General features: G+C 46.6%; 1 protein-coding gene across 1 annotated transcript in view; it reads left to right on the forward strand.

Moving 5' to 3' along the window:
* Positions 1-9,008, forward strand: part of LOC137425976 (nodal homolog) — a 15,140-nt gene extending 6,132 nt beyond the window's left edge. The window contains exons 2-3 of the mRNA XM_068114699.2: positions 6,301-6,998; positions 8,594-9,008. Coding sequence (XP_067970800.1) covers positions 6,301-6,998; positions 8,594-8,746 — 851 coding nt within the window. The 3' untranslated portion in view covers positions 8,747-9,008. The remainder of the gene's footprint in view (positions 1-6,300; positions 6,999-8,593) is intronic.
* The last annotated feature ends 5,567 nt before the right edge of the window (positions 9,009-14,575 follow it).

The raw sequence follows: 14,575 nt of genomic DNA on the forward strand, positions 1-14,575 counted from the left end.
CTCGCGAACGGAAGTCGTAATGGCTTATATAAAACCAAGAACCCTCTTCGGAGGGCGTGGCTCCAACAGCCGCGCGTGCGTCACGACGACACAACCAAAAGCCCGTGTGCGTGGGTTAGACCAAACCCATCGTAATGGTAACCGTCACATGCAGATAAGTTAACCGCGACAAGTGAATAAGGTAACCGCGACATGTGAATAGGGTAACCACTACATGCGCCCCCCCAGAAGGCACGCCACGGGCGTGTACGTAGTTCGCGGGTGGAACAGAGCCGGGCCGCGGGTGGAACAGAGCCGGGCCATGGGTAGAACAGAGCCAGGCCGCGGGTGGAACAGAGCCGGGCCGTGGGTGCTGAGCAGCGGTAGCAGTTGTAGTTGCAGCAGTAGGAATTGCGGGATGGCGAGCAGCAGTGCGCGCGAAGACAACGAGGTGCCAGTGCGCGCGAAGGTAATAAAGCAGCCGTGCGTACGCAAGAGATGAGCAGCGGTAGTAGCTGTAGTTGCAGGAGCATCAGCCTCGGGATCCGCCGTAGGAGCAGTAGTAGGAGTGGCGAGCAGCAGTACTCGGCCTGTGTGCGCGGAGGTGACGAAGTAGCAGTACTCGGCCTGTGTGCGCGAAGGCGACGGGCAGCAGTACTCGGCCTGTGTGCGCAGAGGCGACGAGCAGCGGTGCTCGGCCTGTGTGCGCGAAGGCGACGAAGTAGCCGTGCCCGGCCTGTGTGCGCGGAGGCGACGAGCAGCAGTACTCGGCCTGTGTGCACAAAGGCGACGAAGTAGCCGTGCCGCCAACGCCCCGTAACGGCGTTCCTTCGGAGGGTCCCGCAGCTGGTTCGCCCCTCTAGTCGTAGAGGAGGAACCGAGCACGATGCGCGAACCACATGGCCGCTCGTCGTTGCTAAAACTCCGGCAGTTCGAGTTTAGGTCTTGTGGAAGAAATGGAAATCCTGCCGTGTTCATTTGGCCCCCAAATACGCTCGGGGGCAACGGGGTCACCAGTTTAGCGGTTGCCGAAGACGATAAGAAGAGGCCATTTCGTTGGGTACAAAAGGTTGTTTATTGTACAGAAATCTCCAGCAACTGCTCACGAACGGAAGTCGTAACGGCTTATATAAAACCAAGAACCCTCTTCGGAGGGCGTGGCTCCAACAGCCGCGCGTGCGTCACGACGGCACAACCAAAAGCCCGTGTGCGTGGGTTAGACCAAACCCATCGTAATGGTAACCGTCACATGCGGATAAGTTAACCGCGACAAGTGAATAAGGTAACCGCGACATGTGAATAGGGTAACCACTACAATATACTTATAAAAGGTGAAATGAGCAGCTCTGCGAGATCTCTCGATTTCCGGTGTTTTTAGATGGTTTTTTTTTCAACCTAGAAAAAGATAAACCGATTTGAAGCATTTCAAATCCAGTGATCAAAATTTTGAGCTTCACGTATGGGCAGGTGAGGGGAGCATGACAAAAACCCTCGTAATGGTCGCCAGAGATACATCTAAAATCTAAATCCTTACAATCTGCTTTTTTTTTTTTGAGAAATATAAAAAAGACAGGAAGAGAGGGAGGTCAAAGATTTCCCTCTGAATTTTGACCTCAAGAACCTAGTTTTCCCAATTCCATATTTTTGGTTTCTGTATCACTAGCCGCTTCCACAGACGGGTCTATACCTATGTATACCGTCAGTATTTCTTGAGGGAAGTTTTTTCCAGGATTTAGTCTTCCAGAAACCTTGATAACTTGATAACTCGAGAATGTGGTGAGTAAAGACGATGAGTGTTGCGATGAGTGTTGCGTCATTGGAAATAGCTTGACAAACTGAGCCTAGTAAACCTAAATTTGTTTGTTTTCTTCAAAATTATTTTTGTTTTTGAAGAATTTCTTTTTTATTCATTTGATGGACGGCACATGCAATGATGTATCGCCTTTCATGTGAAACACCAGGAAGGCAGTTTATTGCTGGGTCGAGATTCAAACCCAGGCTAAGCAACTACAGACTTGGCATTTAATATGGAATATTTTTTTTGTGGGGGTGAACTTACTTTTCAAGATGTCTTAGAACCAAAAGTTCATTGGAATTATGTTGAAATTATTCTAGATTTTGTTAATGTGACCTTTAAAAGAAACAAAAACCACATTTGACATTTCGAAACAAATAAATTGATCCTTGAAGGTGATGTAAACTGATATCGAACCCAATTCATGGACAGTACTGTGTTAAACTTCTGTACATTTTCCAGAAGTATCTCTTTATTTTGCACATTAGCCAAATTTTTTTTTAACAAAAACAAAAGTTAAATTACGACTGGGATTACGGACAGTAAAATTACAGTTCAGTACTTCGTGTAACCCCCACGAGCATTCAGGAGAGCACGTACACATTGAGGCATGCTGTTCACGAGATTTGCAAAGGTTTGGACAGGAATCGCTTGCCATGCAGTGACAATAGCCTGCTGCAATTCACGCACAGAGATCGGCTGCTGGTCCAAGTTGTCGATTTGACGCGTTAATTCTGCCCACAAGTTCTCTATCGGATTCATATCCGGCGACATGGCAGGCCACTCCATATGCTCTACACCATGGTCAGCAAGAAAGTGTTGGATTATGCGAGCACGATGAGGCCGTGCATTGTCATCTTGGAAGACAAAGTTTCCTCGAAAGGCTGCACGAGCAAATGGAAACAATGTTTCTTCCAGAATGGCCCTGTACTTGAACTGGTTCAGGTTTCCATTCAGAACAACCATGTCAGTTTTGCCCCCTGCATGAAAAGCAGCCCAAACGGTCACCCCACCACCTCCAGCTTGGAGTCTTGGCACTATACAATCTTTGTTGTAGGCTTCATGCACTTGTCTGCGCACTCGGACGCGGCCATCTTGACGATAGACCAGAAATCTAGACTCGTCAATGAAGATCACGTAATTCCAGTGTCCTGGCTGCCATTGACGGTGCTCTCTGGCCCACTGCAATCGGCGCTGGCGGTGTTGCCTGGTCAGGCGTGGCTTTCTCAGGGGGCGCCTGGCACGATAGCCTGCTTGAACCAGTCGTTGGTTGACTAACCTTCTGGACACAGGCACATTTGTCAGTTGCTGCCACTCAGCCCTAAGCCGATTAGCTGACTTGGTACGGCCATTGCGGACTAACCGGTGCAGCTGGCGATCATCCCTTCTTGTGGTTCTGCGGGGACGTCCTGGCCTCGGTATTGGAGTAGGGACACCCCTATGAGCATTTCGTTTCAGGATCTTTGACACCTGACCTTGAGTGATGCCATACTGCCGAGCAATAGCACGCTGTTTCATGCCGTAATTTCGTAAAGCCACTACTCCATGACAAACAGCATTGTCGAGTTGACGGACCATCTCCAGAGGAAGCGGCAATAACTTTTGGAGACGTGCAGCAGTTGTTTTCCACTAGTACAGAACGCAACAACCCTTGTATACCCGACTGTGAAGCCAATCATCAAATGCACCTGTCCGTACATTTTGCCACGCCACCTGTGATATAATCCTGTTGTTGACTTCTTGCTGCGACAGACAATCAGTGACATGGTTCTTTTAACAAATAAATCACCAAAGTGTAAAAGAAACTCACCAGATTGATATACTGAGTTAAGAAAGTAAACCCAATTCAAGAAAAAATATATATTCCATATTAAATGCCAAGTCTGTAAAAGGCGAGTGTGCGTAACTCTAAGCTACCCTGCCAGCCTACACACTTTAATGCTACCATAAACTTCAAAATATGAAAAAACGGGATTACTTGATTAAAATAACTTTATTCAATCTTCCTCTTCTATCATGGCCGCAATTATTCTTATATTCTTGTGGGCTTGACCGAGGAAAAATGGCCCACATCTTTCACGAACCTGCTGGCCAGGCCTGACACTCAACTAAATAGTTAAGGCAGGAATTTGGAATTTAACCACGGTGCCAGTGACAGCTCAGCTACTCTTCGCGGAGGATACCATAGAATCATTAAGGTCCACCAACTAACACCGACAGACACTACGGCAGTTTAACATCCATCCTAGGAACGGCACACGCATTAATGAAACACCGGGATGACAGTTTATAGCTGGGGCGAGCTCTGTAGCGTGTGGGGCCCCGGTCCATCGGGTGGCAGTGGTCAAAAGGCATCAGGGAGGCAGATTGTTTTGGTTAACTGCAATTTTTTGTATATTATTATATAGAAGAGCAGTTACCCGTTGAAAAATCAATGGGCCTAGATAGTTTGCATTGTGGCGAACACGAAAGCTCATTGGCGTGATGGCATCATTCCGCGCACCAAGTGGGCGGCGGCCACGCCCAAGGGGTAGGCGTGGCCACGGGATATACACCGGGTGCGCAGCCCGGAGCGCTCCAGTGCTACAGTGGAGCTCTTGTAATAAAGACTCTTTGAACTTACCACGTTGTCCGCTTCCTCCTTGCTATACAAGTAGCGTGCGTAGCACCGCGCTTCATTGGTGACCCTCCGACGTTCTGGTCAGCCGTCGCTGACCACCCGAACCTACCACAGAAATGGCAACCAACGCGGTCCAAATCAAACTCCCCGAGTTCTGGGAGGCTCAAGCCGAAGTTTGGTTCCTGCAGGCAGAAGCCCAGTTCCGACTTCGAGGCATCACGGTGGACGAGACCATGTACTGCCACGTGGTCACCTCCCTCAGGCCCGGCACGGCCGCCTGCGTCGTGTCGGTCCTGAGGAACCCACCGGCCGACGGCAGGTATGAGGCGATCAAGCGTCTCCTCCTCGCCACGTTCGGCCTCATGGTGGACGCACGGGCCGACCACCTCCTGGACCTCCCCGAGCTCGGTGACACGCGACCGTCGGTCCGCATGGACCATATGCTGTCGTTGATGGGCGACGAAACCCGGAACGCTCTATTCCAGACGTTATTTCGACGCCAGCTGCCGGCACGAGTACGCCTCGCCTTGGCCGGTCTGCGACGACGGAACCCCGAGCTCTCGCTGCCGAGGCCGACAGGTTCTTCGCGGCTTTGGACACGCAGGCGAGTTTTGGCGCGGCCGTCGCGAATCCCGAGGCTAATGCACACCTCGTGGCTGATGCTGATGCACACCTCGCGGCCGCCGCCACGCCCCGCCCACCACCGCCGCCGCGGAGAAAACCGCGGCCTCCGCCGCCTCCGCCGCCAACCTGGTGTTTTTTCCACGCCCAGTTCGGCCACGAGGCTCGGCAATGTCGCCCGCCGTGCTCGTTCGGCAGGTCGGGAAACGCCCGGGCCGGCCCTCGGTAGTGGCACTGAGCGCCGGCCGTTCAAACAGCCTACTGTTCATCACGGACACCTTATCCGGGTGCCGTTACCTGTGCGACACGGGAGCATAGGTGAGTGTCGTTCCCGCCGGTACGTCTGACAAGCAGACCGCGGGCCGGGGCCCCGCGCTGCTTGCTGCCAACGGTACATCCATTCACACATACGGAAAACGCTGCCTTTCTCTGCGGTTCGGAGGGCAGGTTTTCCGGTGGTCGTTCGTCACTGCCGACGTGCCTATGGCACTGCTTGGCGCGGACTTCCTCTGGCGCGTCACTGCCGACGTACTTACTTTTTCCACATGCGAAATTTGCATTTATGTTTATTTAAATTATACAATGGACTACAAAATGTAAATGTTTCATGATATTTGTTATATTATATCACCTTTATCTATCAATATTGTTGAAATGAAGATCAAATAGCTGTATGTTGAAATATGTTGAAAAAGTCAAAACTTTACATGGGGTGTACTTACTTTTTCACGTGACTGTAGATCGAGTCATCACTGTTTGGTGGACGGTACAACACACATATGAACAAAAGGTGGGAGCGAAGGGGAAGCCGTAGCCAGAGGTACTCCAAGGGGTGAGGTAGAGAGAGGGCAGTGCAGGGAGGGTGAGGAAGAGAGTTTTTGATAAAGATAGCAACCCCACATCCAGGACGAGGCTCAGGTCTATCATACCGGAGGAGGGATTTGAGTCTTGAGATTTGACAGAGACATCTTGAAATTTTGACTATGCATTCAGCATTTCGGACACACGAAATATGTAATGATTTTTGGGATTTGCCTCCCTGTTCATGCCCCAGTGCCTGGAAACTTTGGGTCACAGGGGTTAAAACAGAATATTTTAACAAGGTATCAGATCATATATGGACATAATAATGAATTACAGCCTTATATTACAAGTAAAATACAATGAATGGATTGTCGAGTATTAAGTTATTACCCCAATTTTTTAAACCACCCCTCCAACCCCTGACACCACCCAAAACCAACTAACTCCTGCCCCCATTTCTTTCCCTATGTACTGCGAAAAGAATGCAAGCAGCGGGCCTCACAGTGGCGCATTTCCTTCGACCTTTCTGGAATTCCCACAAATGAACACTTGACCTTCGCAGAACTGCGCATCCGCATCCCAGCATTCTCCTCAAGTCGTCGTGCCTTCATCCACCTGCGAGCGGTGTCTACTTTAGGTGTGAACCCTCAAGCTTTTGGATATCTGCGCGCCTCTCCGTCCCGTGACGCACCGGGTTTAAATGCCTGGAGGATCTACAATGTGACAGACGCAGTGGCACGCCGGCTTTCCGGGAACAATATCGGCCTTCGCTGGAGAACAAAGCAGCGCAGCCGACGCCAGAGAGCTCAGAATTCTCGAAGATCAGGACGATGGATCAGGCACCTGATGATGCAGCATGTGTTCCTTGTGCTTTACTCGCACAGTGTCAGACCCCTGCGACCAAGCGTTCCTCCATCACTCTTGCACGCTGCCACACTGTCAAAGTACGTGATGGACGAGGCGGTATACCCGTTATCTCAAAGCAGGAACCGGCGACATGGCTGGACCACAGCTGAGACTTCGTTGTGTCGGCGCGTTGATCTCCATATAGATTTTCAACGACTTGGTTGGGGGGATTTTGTGGTGTATCCCATGCGCTTTAATGCATTTCGCTGTGAAGGCGAGTGCCCCAGTCCAGTGGACCATCGGTACAAGCCCACGAACCATGCATACATGCAGGTAGGTGTAGGCGTCATATCATCAGTAATGTCTCTTTTTAATTGCTAGAACAATGCAAATGGTGATTCTGTTCCTGTCATAGAAAATGACAAAAGGTGCTACTAAGAGGTTTATGTTAGGTAGTTTCTAAGCTACCAAAGATAGCCAAACTGTTGGGTAGTTTCTAAGTGTAGAAAATTCAGTTTTGTGGTTGGGTCACACTAGGAAATATTGCAATACGATAACTAATGTCAGATCAGGTGTCAGTCAACGCCATCCAGGAGTGTGGCTGCCAGAATATTTGAGGTTTATGGCCAAATGAAGAGCATCTCCAAGCTGTTCATCTGGCCACAAACCTCAAATAGTCTGCATAGCCCAGTACAGTCCAGGTTCTTGGTCTACCTCCAGCTCGTTCCATCGTGGTTACTCTCGCCAACAGTACAATAAGAATGTGCAACATTAAAATTGTACAGAAAGTATGAACATGCATGAAGCATTCGTTATAGGGATATAAACACAAAAAAAATCCTCCAAATGTTACTTTGAAAAAACTTGATGCAAACATCTTGGCAAATACTGGAAATATGAACAGCTTCAATATTTTAAACTTATAAATGCAGCAGATTCCGATTTGCAAGTTGGGATTTTTTCTAATTCTTTCTCATTAATCTAATCTAATTAATTTTCTAATTATTTTTTTCTAATTTCAACAAAAACTTTTTCGAATTCACTTTAATCCATATTTTCACTGTCATCTCGAATCAAATACGACATTGTTACTTCTAAAAGGGACATTGATCAGAATGGCGACACTAACCTCGATTACAACTGAGCTGTTACCGTTACAAAAGATAGACGTGTACAACATGGTGCTTAAAATGGCAGCCTAAAGGCAGTTAATTTGAACTTCTTGAAATGCTATCAAACCTTAGAAATGTCAGCTTCAATGATTTGTTCCGATTGGACAAGCGGTTGCAGAGAAAACCATTTTTAATGCAAAAATATAGACAGGGACACGCACGCACACACACACACGCATGCGCATTGCGCACACACAGAGGCGTTGCTATACCCTCGCACCCTCTTCGGGGTGAGACTAAAAACAGCCAAATTGATGATGAAACTTTCAAGGAGCTGAGGAAGACGGGTAAACATTTCCATAATTTAGAGGCCAACACATTGAAGTTTTATCTGTTTCCTTTACTACTAGTGTAATTTTCTCACCTTCCTTCATATCGCTTCTTTTCACCCCAATTATTGGCGCTGAGGAAGCGCCTCTAGCGAATGACTTCCAGCCAGTGTAACGCTAATTCCTGTCACAGGAATTCTGAGATCATATAAGTGGGCGTGGCAGTTCCTGATTGGTTCGTGTTGGGGAACGCCTTCTCGCTGCCGACGTGACGTAAATTCGCGCACGCGCACTGGTGAAGCTTACTCGATCTTACTCGATCCCATATTACATGTACTTTCATTGCATACAAATTATACTTCCTCCTAGAAATTCCATGCCCGAACCTCAGCGCAATCCAAGAGGATTCACTTGTTCTTTCCATTCCTGAAATTTCTGTTCACCAAGATCTCCAAGTACTTACCCTCTCCACTTTCGCCTCCCACAGAGTTTACTTCGGAGATTTGAGCATGGGCGCGTCCCTGCGCCATGCTGCTCACCCATACGGCACAGCTCTCGGAACTTGCTCTATCGCGAGGCAGGTGCAGTGCAACTGCGCACTCTCACCGACGTGGTGGTTGAAGAATGTGGTTGTCGCTGACACTTCGAGCCACTATCATGCCGAGGCTTTACATTATTTATAGCCATCTCCATCTCAGCCCAACCTTTTCCCCCATATTTCTAGACTTCCAAAATTTGACTATGTATATGTATAGTAATTTAAATATATATATAATTTATTTTGTGTGGTTGGTGTTTTTATACTGGTGCATAATAATATCCTTCCCATGGAGATTGTTACAAATTTTATATATTTGGAACATGCAGACGATTAATCACAATGAGTATAGTAAAAATAACAATAGTGCAGATGCTTCTTCACCTATTTCAAATGTCGTTACTATAGAGTCATGGTTGTGCTACAGTGTACACAAAATGTACTCTTTTGCAAAACCAAAACAACACCAAACAGATTTTCTTTTACAGAAGTCCAGGCTTACGGAGAAGCTAAATTAGGAGTGTGCAGCAGGGTGATGAACCAACAGATGGGAAAAGTGAAAAAGGCGGATAAAAATAAAAAGGACGAACTCATTACTATGAGTGATGTATAATCAGTCGACCTTATCTATATGTACCTAGCGATTGCATATTTGACAGAAATTCCATCATAAATATTTTGTTCTACTTGATTTGCATCCCCACCGAGGCACTATTTTTGTTTCTGATGCTATGCTGCTCTAAGTTCCGGTATGAATTTGGAATGTGGTCAGGTAAATGGCACATAAGGGAATCTTGAAAGGCATGGCGGCATCTTCAACATGAACCCAGTGAAATACTCGCAAATGCAACACCAAGTTCACGTCTCATCAAAATAACGATGCACGCGTTCATGCAGCACCGTGCCTGTGAAACACCATGATGGCAGTTTATAGTCAGGTTGGTAATTTAACTTGCACGAGAGAGCTCAAAATCAAAATGCTAATGGCTGGCAACATATCCGAGAGGTACGCACACTCGCTTCTGAGCTGTCTAATGTGGGTTTGAATCTTGACTCGACTATAAACTCTCATCCTGGTTTTTCACAGGCAGGGTGATTCAACAATGTGTGTGCCATCCCTCGAATGGACGTTACACTGGGCATCCCACCTTCCAGCATGAGTTGGTGGACGTTATAGATCCCACGGTGTCTTTCACAAAGAGAAGGCGAGTTTTCACCGGCAGCCTGAACAAATTCCAAATTCCTGCTCGAACCTGCAGGAGGCGCTGCATCAGCGGTGCAGCCGTGTTCCCAGAAAATGGTGATACTTTTGTATTCAGCCATAAAAGACAAAAGAGAAGAAACATTTGCCCTACCTCTGAGCTGTCCTGCCAGCACCCCATGTCTCAACAAACATGCAATATTGTGTGCAAATGTGCGAGCAAACACTTTCCATGGCTATATATTATTTTCAAAGGCATTATTGTTTTTTATTGACAAAAACACATGCTCGGAGATTGTTTTTTATTGACAAAAACACATGCTCGGAGATTGTTTTTTATTGACAAAAACACATGCTCGGAGATTGTTTTTTATTGACAAAAACACATGCTCGGAGATTGTTTTTTATTGACAAAAACACATGCTCGGAGATTGTTTTTTATTGACAAAAACACATGCTCGGAGATTGTTTTTTATTGACAAAAACACATGCTCGGAGATTGTTTTTCTTAAAATATTTCAAAAAGTCAGATTTGTTTTTTCATTTGATTTTTTCCTTCATGCTTTGCTCACTCCGATCTGCTTGTACAACAGAGGTTTATCTGTGCCCTTAAGTACTTGATACATATGAAGAAATAAGAATACAATTATCAAAACATATATGTCACCAAATTCTGAGAGAATGTTAAAAGCTACATATTCAATAATTTCCTACTTGAGGAATGATCAGTGTGAATCCCATGGCCTGACATAATATTGAGGCCTTCACATTATAGAGATATTTTGCCTGATGAGAGCCCTGGAAAATAACTCTTTCAATCAATCTGCTCAAGGAAATTCTCCTGAATGAAGAAAAAGAGCCAGACTTTGTTTACATTGTTAATCAGTGAGGATTACTCCTTCCTCGACGTGTATTCTATTTTAAGGGTGACTGCTCAAACGAAAGTACTGATTTTGTTTGGAATGTTGCTTTGAACTGTCTCCCCGCTGGTGTTTGGTCAAAGAATTGCTATGCGGTCCCAGTCTTTGCTAAGTTTGAAGTTTATTCCTTCACTTTTAGTGGTGTTCAATGTTTAATAACCAATTTCAAATGTACGAATTAAAGCTGTGAATGCAATGCTTCCATTTTCTCGGTGTGTTTGCATGTAAGATAAAGGGTATTCAATGTCAGGAAAATAAATTGTAGCCACACACAATATTTCTTCCACAGGGACTGAACCAGCTGGGGCGGCCTGGCCTGAACAAGTTGGCAGTTGATTGGAATCTTCTCCACTTGTAGATGATCTTCCGGACAGTCGAATGATTGATTTCAAATTGTTTTGAGATCTTTTTAAATCCCTTCCCAGACTCGTAGGCATCTATAACCTTCTTTCTGAAGGCATCAGAGAGCTATTTTCATCTAGGCATGGTGACGCCGCACACTTCAACAACAAAGAGCAAACCAAACTAAATGTCTGAGGTTTAAATAAGACAGGTTCCTCCAAGATCCTCTCTAACGAAGTTCTAATCATTTGCACCTGAGCTGGTGCACCTGATTCTAATTTTAGGTATTTGAAGTAATGATAAATGTAGGGGTGTACTTACTTCTTCCACATGCGAAATTTATGTTTATTTAAATTATACAATGGACAACAAAATGTAAATGTTTCATGATATTTGTTATATTATATCAGCTTTATCTATCAATATTGTTGAAATTAAGATCAAATAGCAGTATGTTGAAATATGTTGAAAAAGTCAGAACTTTACATGGGGGGTACTTACTTTTTCACGTGACTGTATATATATATATATATATATATATATATATATATATATATATATATATATATATATATATATATATTCACCTTTTTATGTGTTTATATTGTCGCGCGAATGCCCTCGGTTAATAGCCTGGGCTCGCGGATGGCCAAACAAACTTAAATGGAGGCGTTTATTCAATGACGGACTTTGACTATACAAGCACGGGAGGAAGAAGCGGCGAGCTCTTTCCTGTAGCGATTTCACCGGCAGCTCCGATCCTGTAGGGAATGAACTCAAACGAACACGGGGGTAAAATGTACAACAATAATCGATTTATTATGCGGAACCCGAGAACAATGAAACACGCCGACAAATAACTATGGTTCCTAAACTGGGATCCCGCACACCTCACTTCAACAACAGCACAGGGGAAGGAATTAAATAAAAGAATCATCGTGTTGTGTTCTGTGGTGCGTCTTAAATGGCTGGGTGTGTGATGTCAGTCAGGCTCCGTCCGGCTCCGATGTTGGCACGAAGCAAGCCTCCATCCGCCTCGTTCGCGCTTTGCTAGGCCCCGAGCCACCCGCTCGCCCCAGTCTCGTCTGCTGAGCGGCACACCACGCTCGTCGGTTGCACATGACGTCCCGTTTGCTCGTAGCACCAAGCCTCGCTCGTACACTTGCACCAGGAGAATCGACGGCGCTCCGACGTCCGTCGTGAAGCAGGCAAATTTGCAGATGGCACAGGAAGAAAAGTCTAAACGGAACGAAAACAAGGGCTGAAGGAAGGTCTGGGAAGGGCAGAAACCAAGCGAGAGAGAGAGGGAGAAATGCCGGCCAGCGAGTCGTTCTGTCCCTTGCGGTCTCACGTCAGCTCTCTCCTCTAATCTATCAGTCCCCCGCTTCTTTGTGGTCTTTTCCACCTTCTGACGTCACCGGCCCTTGCCCTTGCCCTCTAATCAGCGACCTTCTTCTAAGTCATGGTTTTGTGCCTTCCGCACTGATTGGCTGAATGTTCACGCCTCCCCCACTGATTGGCCGAGGTGTCAATGGTCGGTGGCCAATCAGTGTGCCGCATCCTTCCACCTTCCTTTCACCAATCAGTGGCCAGCTTTTTACCCCCAACCAATCACATGTTCTCCTGGGACTGGCTATTGCTTGTTGGTCCTTCCAAAGTCATTGTGGCGGCGGGGAATTCATTAATGTGTGCACTAATGGATCTATCTAATGTATATGAGTGCGTTGCCATGAGGGAATGGGTTGCTCACACTGGGTTGCTCACAGAGGGAATGACACATGAGGGAATTTTACCCATAATCCCTGTACTAATTAGCATGCCCCGCCCCCTCGTGGCGGGGACACAAATACAACTTATTCCGACATACGGCTAAACATAGAACTTATTACAGGTAGATTCCCTATCATGACAGTCGAGTACCTACCTATGCAGATCTACCTGGATCTAGATATTCCTCTACCCCTAATTCATAATATGGATGAAATTTATTATATTATGTGAAAATTGAGGGCGCTGTTTATTTTTAATATTTATTTTCATCAATCAAAATTGATTTATATACTTTTATTCATTTATTTTATGATAAGTATTCATAAAATTGTGTTGCTTTTTTTTTGTTTTTTTCACATGTTTTATGGCAATAAACATGATTTAAGGTAAATACCGCCCTCAAAGTTCACATTTAGTTAATACTGATGCGCATTCTACATGGACTAAACAGGTGTGACATGTCTTTAATTGTATGCTAAATTCTATGATTGTATGACCAAATGTACAGTTTTATGCACGCCTAATGTACCAAATATATTGTTACAGATACGACTTTGATGGTATGGTGGGCCGAGCGGGATGGCCGCCGTATCCGTACAAGTTACCCGATTGTGCCCGAATGTTAACTAATCGCGCTACGCTGGCTCAATAGGAAAGAGAAGACACCCGGCTGGGCTATAATGACACAATACGACACCAGGGTTTCGATTTTCAAGTATATTCGTACGGAAAAAGGTTAGATTACAGGGACGAGAGGGACATCATAGGAAGACAGGCACTTAGACACACTCTTATATTAACCCTAGACAGACCACAGATAAACGGGACAACGCTGACTCACACGGGATTTGATGGCAAGGAAAGCGGCAGTCGATGGCTCAGGTGCACCTGGCTCAGGGACAGAATCACGTACGGTGGTGTCCAGCAGATGCGGGGAGGTCGCTCAGCGCTCGTGGGTCGCGACTTTGGTGGAGATGCCGGGGAGGTCGCTCAGCGCTCGGGAGGGTGGCGTCTTGTCCTTCCAAGCTCGGGGCGCATCTCACGTCACGTCCGGCGCGGGGCCGCGTATATCCGGCGGGGAGTCACGCCCTCGCTCGTTAGCTCCGCCCCATATGGCATCGGCCCATGGCTTCTCATTGGGTGCGGGGGTTACCGGCTCCGCCCTTGACGAGGGGCCGACAGGGAGCCCCCTTCTGGGTAACCCCGTCGAGCACATGTTCAATGGCGGCCAACCGAGCCGGAGTGAGGACGCAAAGCCGCTGTTGTTGTGGTTGTTGTTGGAGCTTGAGATGATGGGAAGAGATGCGGGGAGGTATGGGAAGGTCCTAAACTCCTACTGGTGCCATATCATCACATTCTGGTGCAACGAAGAGTCATAATTAATGGAAACAAGTCCTTAACTGACATAGATTAAGAATAACTAGCAAGATGTCCTATAATTGTCTACGTGTGGTGCGGGGGACCTGGGCACGACATTTAATGGGGGAATGAAGGGGAAGATCGGCTCTAATGGGTGTTGTTTACAGACAATGGGACTAGGGAATGGGGTAAGGGGAGAGTTGGGGAGTATCGGAGAAGATAGGGGAATATTTACAAGCGGATATGGAGGTCAAATTCCATATTCGCAACATTGCACCCTTCTCTACCCTCGGGGCGTCCCGACCCGATAAATTTTTACCTACTTTAGTGTGGCACGCA

This window comes from Myxine glutinosa, chromosome 4 (genome assembly GCF_964187855.1).
Source record: "Myxine glutinosa chromosome 4, kmMyxGlut1.1, whole genome shotgun sequence".
Taxonomy (NCBI): domain Eukaryota; kingdom Metazoa; phylum Chordata; class Myxini; order Myxiniformes; family Myxinidae; genus Myxine; species Myxine glutinosa.